Raw genomic sequence first — 13016 nt, forward strand, 5'->3', positions numbered from 1 at the left:
ACTTTTATTTAGGAACACATGAATTCAATTAGAACGTAAAATGACCACACAGAACCAAATTATTACTGAGTTAACTGTCTGAATGGCATTATAACCAAACACAGAAAGATACATACCAGGACACAATTGTGCCATCAGCTGATTAAAAATACAAAGAATTAAGGTTAAACAGTGAGACTTTTTGCTATGGCATGCCTTCTAAGCTTATTTTTTTAAAACAGAGTACACAACAACACAAAGATAAATTCAGCAAATTTTTATATATGAATTTATATATATAAAAAATATTCCTTTTACTTTGCAAACGTTAAGAACTCTAAAATTCAGTCTTTCAGCCTAGGAGACTTGACTTGCTCAACAATTAATTTTCACAAAGATTTTAAGTGCTCTTTTGGGCACAGTGAAACTGCTACAATGCTTTATTAAAAACTAAGTACAATCAACTGGATGTGAAATATTCACCCGTACTTTAACCTCCCCAGTTCATTCCTGCCTTCCTATTTTAGATTCCTTGTTTTAAAATACTAAAGTGGCTGCCGCCCAATCAGGAGCTAGGCAGATTAGCATTTTATCAGGTTACTATATGCTGTGATTCTGAGCTTCAGGTCATACAAGTAACCAGGAAACCCACGTGCCAGATTTTCCTAGCAAAAGCAGGTGTGGACCATAGAGACTCACTAGATTGCATTCCTCAGCAGTATTTTCTATTATGTTGTTACACCTTATGCTGGTAGGTTTCCCCACAGTTTCTGTTGTCATAGTCCATCTCCCTCCCTTTCTTTTTTGCCCCCAAATGCCACTCCTCAATTATTTTGGTTATAGCAATTCCCGTGTTGCCTCTGGCATGAGCAGTGTGTACACCCACACTTCCATATGCCAAAGGCAAATGGAGTAGAATCTTGGGGAAAAAAAGAAGACTGTATATGTGGAGTTCTCTTCAACAGTAAAACACCTTTAACTACATCAAAATATTTAAGACAATCACATTATTTCTAGTCCTGCAAAAACACTGTGCTTAGACAAAGTTTACATCTGTTTTTTGAACCTAGCATGTCTTCTTTGGTGATGCTTCCAAGGAAATTTCCACTGAATCCAGCAAACCTCATTTCACTGCAAAGAAACACATTTTCCATACAGAATACAATTACCTCAAAGATTCCAAACTTGCAGCTGCCACACCTTGCAATTGTTTTCTGATATCATCTGGATGATGAACATCCAGCTCAAAAGGAATCTTCATTTTTAACATCTTGATTGCCAGGTACACTTCGGGTAGAACCTTAAAGGCCTCCTTTGGATTGCGGGAGAACTCCACAAGAGCCCTGTTCACACACACCCCAAAAAAAACCCCAAACCAAACAAAAAACAGACAAAAAACCCCAACAGCAAACAAACTTTAATTATCCTGATGAACATAAGAAAACTTTCTAACATTCTTAGAAGCACATGCCAAATTTAATGAGCGTATTTAATACGAATAGAAAGGATGTGAAAATACATGTGAATAAGAAAATAACTGAAGATTGGAAAAGGAATAAGAAGGGCTACATGAACTCAACTTCGGGCAGTTATCAGCCAAAGTCAGCCTGATGATTAGCTAAAAAAAGCCATCAGACTGTACAAATGAGCTAAATTGAGTATAAAAGTTAGAAATAAATACAGACATTAGTTGCAGTTAAGGTCCACCATAAGAGAACAGAAGAGACAAAACAGAAAGCTCTACTTCAGATAGTTTACCTAATGATATTCCAACCAAGGTACATCATACTTCAAAACCACCTTTTTAACTCTAGCCAATACACTATAAATAAGTTTCTGATTCCAAAGAGAGAAGAAAAACTAATTTTGTCAGTATATCATTGACAAGGAAACTGATTACTGGATTTGTAACTGAGAACATGAGAAAGACAGAATACTTAAAAGCACTTCACACTTACTTTGATCCGTTATAGGCAATAGATTTTACTTGCCCACACTGTCTAAGCTGTGACTGCAACTGTTTATGGTACAGATATCCATAAGGAGGAATATTCCTTAGCTGTTAAGAAAAAAAAGTTAAATTTGGATACATTCAATTGTTTTAATGCATTTTAAAGTTCACCTAAATAGTCAGCTTTCTCCTTAACTTGACATTGTAATAATGATATACAATCTAAACCCCCAAAAATTCCAAAAGCGCTATAGTACATTCAAAAATGTCAAAAGACAATGAAAAGCATAGTTTTGCTGCTAGTGATGCCCTACTGCTTCAAAACAGTAGATAAATGTTTTCTTTGTCTAACTATAAATGAAGCAGATTAATATATATATCTTAACTTGATATTTTTTCCAAAAAGCTCTCTTGTATCCCTGGCTTTACTTGTAACAGAAAAGCTAACTTTCTCTAACCTGTTCTTAATTAATAATCTCTCATAGGAGATCCTGACTTAATACATAATCATGAAATCCTAATTAGACGTCGAACTATTTTTCAGGGGCTATGCAACTGTCTATTCCTTTCTTTGGCTGTTACAGCCTTAGACAGGAAAGACCAGGTTATTTTTAGAGAATCTTCCTATGCCTTGGAGTGACATTACTAAAATCAGCTGCTAGTCAAAAACATGGTCTAGGTTAGACTGCAGAAACTGCCTCAAGGCAAGACGATTTAGAGAGACCAGAGAGTGGGAAGAGTAATTCTTTTTTAATTTCAGAACACACCATTAGGAGCAGCATACAGCTACAAGAGTCTCTCAGATTATGAGCTTGAGGAACTTGCAGCATTTGTGCCCAAGATGATCATTTACCTTGATAAAGACATAGCAGCTACTTCTTCCTTCTTCAAGGTAACAAGCAGTTGATGTACGAGTAGATCAGGAGTTAAATATATTAAAAGTAAGTAGCTCCTTAAATCTGCCAGTTTAATCTTAATCAACGCTGCTGTGGCAAGACTTGTACTTTATTCTACAAGATTGACTCTAATCTGACATTTTGCTTCAATATCCTTAAATATGGTAAAAACTTCAAAAGCATACATAAATATGTTTGTGCACGCATGTTGCCATGCCAGCATCTCCTTCAGTATAGAACCAGCCCCTCTTAGATAAGCAGTGAAGTGCAAAAAAAAAAAAAATCACTTTTCAATAAGATTTTCTGAGTTTCTCTCTTACCTTTTTATCTATTTTCTCTTGTGCCAACAGAATTCTATTCTTTGAGGCTCCCTGGTTTGTAGGTTTGCTTTCTTTAAGCATAGGTCACGGTTATTTTACTAGTTCAGATACACCAAACACTTTCCTAGTTTAGAGTGTGCACCATTTTGCAAAATAAACAGACATTTTAAACTTGCACTTATGTAATCAGATGAAAAGTAATTTTTGAAGATAAAAAGAAAGCTCAGTGCAATACCTGAGTAACCTTAAAGCAACAAGCATGTATGCCATGCACTGTCAAGCAGGTTACAAAAAAAGTAACGTTGAAGTTGCAACAACACATTATGTAAGTACTCACTGAAAAGTACCCTTGAGAGTGCTGTTGTATTTTTCCAAATATTTTATTAGTTTGATGGAAGTTGCTAGTCTTGCACGGGCAAACAATCAAATGCATAGAGGCAGTTCTCAGCAATTCTTCTAAAATTGTCCACCCACATAATGTTTATTGTATTAAAAGGGAGATGGGAGGGAAGAGAGTTTACCAAGCAAGGATTAGAGTAGATAATTATTTCTGTCCTTGCCCAACACAGAACAGAACTTGAATATACCACCCAAACACTATGTATTCCTATTACTTAATTCTTATTTAAGTCATTCACCTTCTTAACATACCATTACAGTGGTTTTTGGATCTTTGCCAGCAAGCTCTTTCGCAGCACTTTTTTCATTACATTCTCCAAAAGTAAAGTAGTTCGGATAGAAAGCACCAGCTATTACAACCTGTATCGAGAAAGTATTTGGTAAAACACAGCACATTGTATTCGGTTTCCTGAAAAGAAATACACTGGCAACATTAAGAGACACTAACAGATCTTTATGGATATTTTTTTACTGTCTCTTTCCAGGAACTACTGCAACTGCAGACAAAACACTAGTTCATGCAAATCCTTAAAAACATACTCTCATGAAAAGAGTTCAATTTCTGGAACAAGTCCACAACATTTCAATATTTCTGTATGCAGACTTGCTCTATGAAAACCCTAACTGTTAGTCCTAATTTCAGGAAGAACCTCAACTCAAATAAACACACATAAGATAGTCACAAGTAAATTGTTCTATTTTCAGGTTACATCTTACGGTATTTAAGAATTCAGCTTCGAGAAGTTCACTGCTTACACAGTTAAAACAACTGCCACTGAGAAGATAAATATGTATGTGAAAATAAAATCACTGCTAATCAGATCAAGTAAGACAAGAAAATTAACTGGAAATTTGACAAGGTTAAGACAGCTGAAGGACATCTAATTCCCAGCACCCCCTCCCCACTACTAACCAAGACACAAGGCATTCAAAATAGAGCACTTCAAATGAGTGATAATGTCATTTTCAAATAACTAACATTAGTTGTCCTTCTATATTGTCAATACACTGTCAAAAAGAATTACTTTTTTCTCTATCCGAAATCACAATTTCCACAGAGAATTCTGAAACATGAGTGTAATAACAGTTCACCAATACTTGTATATAAAAATCCAGCTATAAATTTTGTAAATAATGTCTCTTTATGACAACACAGCTTTACCTGCAAAATGAAGCGTTGTTTGTTCACATACTCCTGGTCCACAGTGGATGGTGGAGCATTAACATACATGTTAAAAGCTCTGACTCGCCTTTTCAAGTTGTGAAATAACTCTGCCACCTGAAATTTGATCTCTAAGTTACATTTTAAACAGGTCAAAAACATCCGCAAGTTAAAATAAAATTTGTCAGTAAAAGTAAAATAATTGGGCAAACTCCCTTTGCTTTTTAGGTGACTAGTATACTTTTCACCAAAATACTGCTTAGCACCTCTGTGCTGGAAGATAATTTCAGTACTGTGACTCAAGCAGTTTTCTTGACACCTCTTTATGAAGAACAGTTTTGTAGTCGCAAAGCATATTATGCATATATGATACAGAACAAAATTAGGAAAGAATAGGATGATATTCTCCATTTAAATCATTTTAGGTTTGCATCTTAAAAGGTAAAAATCATGCTTACAACCTGGACTTCTGTACCTAACTGCAGCAGTGACTATGCTGCACCCTCAGTTCAGCAGACAACCATGATTATTACTGTGAGATCAAACTTATGCTCTACAGCAGAACATACTAAGCTTTTCATTTTCAGCATTTCCAAGAAGCTTCCACAAGGTCCTCCAACCACACAGTGAATACCGTCACCCTCTCAACTGATTCTGGAGCAAATGTAGAAAAGTACAGTTCACTCAACTTCTTTCTATCTACACTCTCTCTTCCTTTCTGCTCCTGGCAGTTTTAGGATACTACTAGAAAAACTACTGTAACAAGAAAGCAACCCATGTGACTGACTCGGTTCTGCAAATTCACTTCCACACAAGGAATTATAAAATTAGTATCTTAAAGTGTGGCAGATAAAAAACCCCAAATCTTACTAAGTGTTAGTGTAGGTGCCCGTTCTAAACTCCTCACATGTCATGCACAACCTCTTCTTGCATTATCTGAAATTGAACCAAGACAGGCTACCGTGTAAGCCTGATCACTCCACTGTCCAGTTCTACAGAATTTGCCTTTCTCTCATCTTTTTGCTGTTATCACATATACAAGCAAAAAAACTGTTGGCATTTTTTATCCAGATGGTTGCTTGTTATCAAAAGTTTTTTATATTTCCTGTCCTTTTTGAAGACAGGCCCCGCATTGCTCATGCCAAAGGTATGAACAGGTGGAGTAATGGGCAGGCCATTCTGCCAATCACAGGTACCCAGGAGTTTTACTTATTTCCCCCTCAACATATCACATTCAGCTTGAAGCCCATTGTAAAGCAGAATTTTCATTAATTGCTGCAGTCATGTTAGCAACAAAGCCCCACAAATTTTCAAGTCCAGGTCTCATTATATAACTGCATTTTCTTAGTTATCCTAACCAGAAGACAGAAGTTACGTAACAACAGACAGCAGTCACACCACAACCAGTGACCTGAGTAACCTACAATACTAGCAAATGCTGGAGGTCTCTTAAAAATATGCTAATAATTTAACACCACTCTGTTCATCCTAAAGAAAAGGAAAACTGCTTTCATCTAAATTCATACATCATTTCAAGAAAATATACATATATATTGATAGATACATAACACAGTAGGCTTGTCTAAGATCTTAACATTTTCAGAAAACAAGGGAAGTCCTTCTGCTTATAAAACTTTACCTATTTAATCTTACCTCTTTCATCCTCTTGACATGAACACAATTTGATCGACCCCACTCATACTCTTCCTGAAAAAGAAAGTTAGAAACTTGTTTCTTCTGCTGCTAAGCTTTGTCTCTTCTGTGTGGATATAAATAGTAATTACATACAGCAATGGAAGAATGTAATGTAGTTTCACAGCTTTCTTTGCATTCATATTAAGTATTATGACATGTATGAAAACATAAGACAATTATATATTTGACTAAAACTATACTTTGGTTACCACCAATGCAGCTGTGGGTCATGTAAATTTTTCATATAAACCCACAAGTCCAACTCCTCCGTGTTGCTACTACAAAATCTAGTTTAAGATGGACAGCAAGAGAATCGTAGGCATGCTAAGGTTTGAAAAGAACTCCAAGATCACCAAGTCCACCCATTAACCCACCACTGCCGTGTTCAGCAATAAATCATGTCCCCAGGTGCCACACTCACACAGATGGTGACTCCACCACTCCTCTGGGCAGCCTTTCCTTTTCCAATGCTTTCAGTTAAGAAATTTTTCCTAATATCCAACCTAATCCTCTCCTGGCACAACTTGAGGCCATTTCCTCTCCTCTTATCACTCGGAAGAAAGGGCCAATCCCCACCTCACTACAGCCTCCTTTCAGGAAGTTGGAGAGAGTGACAAGGTCCTCCCTGAGCATCCATTTCTCCAGACTAAACACCCCCAAGCTCCCCCAGCTGCTCCTCGTAAGACTTGTGCTCCAGACCCTTCCCCAGCTCAGTTGCCTTTTTCTGGACATACTCCAACACTTCAATATCTTACAGTACTTTCTACACAGCATTTGAGGTGCAGCCTCACCAGTGCCAAGCACAGGGGACAAATCACTTCTCTGGTCCTGCTGGCCACAATAGTGCTGGTAAAAGCCAGGATGCCACTGGCCTTCGTGGCCATCTGGGCACACTTCCAAAAAACCCAGAACTTCTTTATCTGAATGTATAACTTCACCAGAGAGATTCTGGTCATCTTGGCTACTCGTTATGACTCAGTGTACATTACGCACTGGTACCCACAAAAGATACTATGCTCTAAAAGAAGCAGAGAAATAAAAGAGGTTTTATCTTATACACACAAAAGAAGGACTAGAGGCAGTTACTGTGTGCATACTACTGGTTTTTTGTGACTGATGCATATAAACATCTCCTGTCTTTCAGGGTTTTTTGAGAGGGCAGAAATCTGCGTGTTTAAAAAAAAATAAAAAGAGACACTTATGTGTATTAAAAGTGTTTCTTTCAACTACGGCTCAATTTCCCTTTTTAGCTTGGATTTCAAACCCTCTAGCCATTGTTGATTCATCTGTGAAAGGGACTACATAAGGGATTGTCTTCAAATAACTCTGCACTGGATGCAAAGGCTCATTTCCCCTCAAAGCCTATGTTTCTATTTACTTATGGAAAATCGTAATTATTACAAATAAGGTTTGCTAGCAAAAATTCCGTACTAAGAATGTAAAAGACTCCAGCACTGAAGTCACCAACCTTGAACAGAAAAGAAGAAATACAACTAACCTTGGGATCTCTCAGCTTCCCCTTTTGTTTGCAGGCCTGCCATGCCTAAGAAAGAAGTGGTGAAGTATTCAGACACAATATGTAGTGCTTTAGTAATAATTATTACAAATACTACTAGTATAACACTTAAAACTATGAAGGTTTTTTTCATATCAATACTGAAGATAACTTTTAACACCGTTTTAAAAACGAAAAATTCACCTAGGCTATCACAAACCACAACTATTTCAGCACAAAAGAGTGTAGGAAAATCTGAATCACAGCAATTTAGGTTGGAGGAGACTTCTTCAGATCAATTGTTACAACACTTCACACAGCAGGCCCAACTTAGATCAGGTTTTTGAAGATGTTGCCTAAAAAACGCTGAGTAACCTTGACAGACCTCACAGATGAACCTGCTCTGAGCAGGAGACTGGACTACATACCTCCTGAGGTCCTTCCAGCCTAATAATTTAATGATTTTAGTCTAACATGATGCTTGTCTGGTTGATTCCTAAGCAGATATAAATACTTCTCATTCTTATGAACAGTCTTAGTCTACTTTTTCTGAGGATGGGTAAGAACTCTGAGTCTTCTGCTGCTCATATGAGAGCACAAAAAGTGGTGTGGCTGCAAAATGTAATTCTAGAATGCATTACTGCTGGGCTCAAAGTGTGGCAGGGTTATAAATGCTGTATTATGACACGCTAAAGAATAACAATTTCTGTAGGAAGATAACTGTTCTGCCTTCAAGTCAGACTGAAAAGGAGTTTAAGCACTAGTGGATGAACTGTAATTACATATATTGCCTCAAACTTGCCATCAGCTCCTGCAGCTAAACTGGAGACACAGCATTTAAGTCACTAAATTTCTGGACATAGCTTAGAATTTCTGGATCCTGCTGCATTCCAAAGGAGACTGAACAAGTTATGTTCCAAGGTTTTAAAGGAGTAAGTCCCAATTTGTGTTGAGAGAGGTACAACAGCCACCTCGTAACACAGCCATACTTAAACAGGTACCCTCCACCTAGTTTTCTGAGAGGAAAGGGATAGAGTATTAAAGCACACAAAAACGTTCATAAATTAATAGAACAAACTGGATGCTTTATTCTGATGCTGTAATAAAGCAGACTACTTTCAGAACCTTTGTTTTCTCCTCACTTTGGGACAAAAGTAAGTGAACTGACTGATTCTGATTACAGTTCTGATGCAAATGCCTCCCAGAAAACAAGGCTGGAAGAGAAGTTATTAATAAAATATTAATAAAAATATTAATAAAAATAAGTTCATTATTAGGTAGGAAATTTATGACATGCTGGCAGAATCCGCTTCTTCTAGTTTGAGACCTCATAATGCAATTTTCCAGCTTACTGTGGACATCAACTATTGGCATAGTTGAATAGCTAGACTGAATTTCCCCATCTTGATAGAGGCTACCCTGGAACAAATCTATTCTGAACTAGGGAATTTGAAAACAAACCTTCCAGAACTTACTTGTATTTTTCTGATAGCCATTCAAAACAAAGCTTTCACATCACTGACACACAGAGATACTGCACTGGAAGCTCTGTCTGAATGTTTGTATTTATTCTCCAGGACAACATACTGATTTATAGAAATATCATCTTGAGATTAACAGGGCATAATTACCAAGTGACATGAAGGAAATATAATATGGAATAGGATAAGGGGAATTCAGAAAAAATTATTTTTGAGGCTCAGGATCAGTGGATACATGTGGCATGCATGCCCATGTGTGCTTCATAAAATTCTGACAGCTGAGTAGAGAAAAACAAGTCAGTTTTCACTGAAGGACAACATATTTAAAGAACTGAATAAACTAAATTTGCAGCTGAAGATTTTGGACTCTCTAGATTACAAAACATGCCAGAGAATGCATAATGTAAAATATTGAATAATAAGTTCCTCTAGCCTGAGTCTTTGCTACACTGTACCAGCTCTGTTTGTACCTGGAGGAATCAATCCCTGTCCATGGTACTGGCCTACCAAGCAGCCAAGCACACCAAAAAATGACATTTGTACAACATTAAAAAAAAAAAATCACAAAGTCAAAGCTAAGAAGTCTAGGGAAAGGTCACCAAACTTATTCTGTACTAGAATTTACTAGTCCCAACATCCTTAGTTAGAAGAGATCAACAAATGTCACCACATCTCTGGCAGTTTATTTTTTGCTATTACAATAGAGACAATCAGAACTAATAGTGTTACACAGTAGGACACAGCCTGCAAAAAATATCAATAAGTAGCTAGAGTAATGTGAAGTTTTTAACAACTCCAAAGCACAAATGCTGCCCTGATCCTACAAAGATGAGAATCTCTGTCTCGGTCTATCAGATTTCACCATAATCTAATCCAGAAGAAAAAGACTTACCTTAAATGCATTCACAATTGCAATACAGTCGCTCTTACTATTCCCAGCAAAACCCATTTTTTTCCTGGCAGTGCAAACAAAAGTATTATCAACAATATTTTTTTCAAATATTGCATGTATTATGCAGCTCAGAATGCTACATTAGTAACACCTTCCAGGTCTTTAATATAAACAAGACTGATACGCTTATTGTAATTATTTGTTCTTCTTCACATCTCTCTGTTGAAGGAGACGCTTTGTATGGGCAGAGTAGTAATAAAAAATTGTCCTTGCTATTTTAAAAAACATTTTAATAGACACTGCCACATGTTTGCATCAGAAAGGCAAAGCTGAACAATGGGGCCTTGTGCTCAGGAAAGGATGAGTTAGCTCAGTGATTTATGTTCATACACAAACAGATTCCAGGATCTTGGCTTTCTGGAAAAGCTTTTTGTACTGCTTGGCAATTGAACAGAACATGAGACTCATGACACAGAACATAATACTGAGTCATCAACTTTGCCCTCTGCTCCCAAATGTAGTTAAGAATTCGTAAAACGTCTGGGTTACTACCTGAATCCATCAACATGTTCTTTGAAAGGTACTACAAAAAAATTCCGCAAAGACAGTGCTGCAGCTGCAACAAAAACAAATCAAAATGAAAACCTGAAAATCATCTGGTTTTAGAGAAATGTTCTCACATGTTGTTCTTTCAGTTACCTATAATAAGGCATTCCTCTAAGCACCCGAAGACATGCCCAAGCACTACCAGTTTTCCAAGATACAGGTCCACTGGCAAGTGTATCAATACTCTTCCTAGGAAAGTCAGCTCACCATCATGCAGATCTTCTTCTGTTTGCATACAGGCAAGTGCTCCCAGCTAAAGAAATTAAAATTTGCTCACTTGTAAAAGCTGACTTAGTAAATCCCAAACAATTTTTAAAGCCTAGTATACTTTGGAAACCAAAGCTACTATCTATACTGGATATAAAAGCAAGCTACACATGATAAAAATATTATTTCATATGCACTTTGGAAAATAAGAAAATGTAATGTAATAAAGATTCTACCCCTTATGAACTTTATAATTGAAAAGCAAGGTCACCAACTTCCTTGTAGAGGTAAGAAGGGTATCTTCAGGCTGACCCCTACACATCATAGGGTATAAGAATGTGATTTATTACTTATTCACTTAACAAACAATAGCATTTACAGAGTTCAAGGTATCTTTTTTCCCCCCATTTCTCTATTCTTTCTCACTATAGATGCTAGTTCACAAGTACCATTACTCCCTGATGAAATTACAATCCTGTTTCAATGAAGTAAATTACAGAAATTATGCTCAAGAGGATGGGAACCAAACAACAGTCCAATGTGTGAAAAGATTCTCTAGACACAGTTAATATTTGAGGTTCCAATTAAGACTACTACTACCTTAAATACCAAGAAAACCACTTCTACAGTACATTTCTATTACCTTGATTTTAACAACACTAAGAGGAAGCCTACCTCTTTCAGCTGAACTATGGTACGTTCGATGTCATCTACATTGGGTGGAGAAAGAGCTGTTGCCAGTAAGGCTTTTGGTTCCCCCATATCAAGCTTTTTTAATTTTAAGACTGTCCCTCCCAACGGGCAACGCTGAAGGGAAGACAACATTATTTTTACTTTCTCCCCATGGGAAGTGTGACAAAGTGTTCTGTATGAGAAAGAGGTTAAAATTTACAATTTGCAAAACCTGAAATTAATTTTGTGTAACTAAGGTTATTTTTGTTTTGAGCAGATTGCTTATTACTAATCCACATTGAATTTATTGGTATAACGCATCTCCTTCTATAAGAAAACTATGTGGAATAGTCTTTGTCTGTTAGTTCTCTACTCACTGCTACAGCCATTAGTAACCTATCCAATTGTACACTGTCTTCAGGAAAAATAAAGCAAAACCTTTTCTTCTCTGCTATGATCGCATGCATTAAAAAACCCCTGAATATTCCTAACCCTAAACCCAAAGGTCTTACCAGTATCTCAGGTTCTGACTTCTCTGGAATAAAGTTTGTCCAGAAATCTTTGCACACCAGCCTGTAACAATACCCTCTGGAAACTCGTCCAGCGCGACCTTCACAGAACAAAAAAAACCCAAATCACCAATTTGTAAAGTGCCCAAACCCATCCATCCACAAACCCTCTGGGCAGCTGAGCAGCAAACGACAGCTGATGCTGCAGGCTGAGCAGTGTTCTGCTCCCTTGCAGCAGACAGGCCCAGTGGTCAGATAAGGGTAGGATGAAAACATTTTTCCTTCAAAGTAGCAGTAACTAACAAAAGAGTTACGTAAGTATTTCTCTCAAATACCTCCTTCATATAACTGCCCTCAAATCAACATCCATTTTTCTCAGTTGAACAGGCATTTCCTCTTTGACTCTATTGCTAGCAAAAAAATCTTCTATATAAACAACTTTTAAGATACAATGACAACCAGCAAGACATCTTTATGATCTACTATTTACAGAAAACACAATGATTCAGAAGTCTATCTTCACAAATCCAAACACCACCTACTTCAAGACACTAAATCTCCCTGTCTTCAACTCAAACCTTGAGCCTTCTGTCATCATTTCCCCCCCCACCATCCAGTTGAGGAGAGGGGAGTGGTAGAACAGCTTTCGTGGGCACCTGGCACCCAGCTGTAATTGTGAAGTCCTAATAATATTTAAGAAAGGTTATTAATTTATTTGGTACCATTTTTGACTGAAACTAAAAGATGTTGAT

The 13016-nt window shown here is 37.0% G+C and overlaps 1 protein-coding gene across 2 annotated transcripts in view; it reads right to left on the reverse strand.

The window, feature by feature from the left end:
* Positions 1-13016, reverse strand: part of TDRD9 (tudor domain containing 9) — a 72685-nt gene that overhangs the window by 14281 nt on the left and 45388 nt on the right. Inside the window, exons 14-24 of one of the 2 annotated variants that reach the window (XM_017807654.1) lie at positions 12268-12365; positions 11759-11890; positions 11084-11129; positions 10823-10886; positions 10271-10334; positions 7901-7945; positions 6361-6414; positions 4708-4824; positions 3798-3905; positions 1938-2038; positions 1149-1322 (exon numbers count right to left, since the gene is read on the reverse strand). In XM_017807654.1, the coding sequence (XP_017663143.1) occupies positions 1149-1322; positions 1938-2038; positions 3798-3905; positions 4708-4824; positions 6361-6414; positions 7901-7945; positions 10271-10334; positions 10823-10886; positions 11084-11129; positions 11759-11890; positions 12268-12365 (1003 nt within the window). Of the gene's footprint in view, positions 1-1148; positions 1323-1937; positions 2039-3797; positions 3906-4707; positions 4825-6360; positions 6415-7900; positions 7946-10270; positions 10335-10822; positions 10887-10969; positions 11130-11758; positions 11891-12267; positions 12366-13016 lie in introns of both variants that reach the window. The other variant, XM_017807653.1, reaches the window with a different exon arrangement.

This window comes from Lepidothrix coronata, unplaced genomic scaffold (assembly GCF_001604755.1).
Source record: "Lepidothrix coronata isolate B3197 unplaced genomic scaffold, Lepidothrix_coronata-1.0 Scaffold19, whole genome shotgun sequence".
Classification (NCBI taxonomy): domain Eukaryota; kingdom Metazoa; phylum Chordata; class Aves; order Passeriformes; family Pipridae; genus Lepidothrix; species Lepidothrix coronata.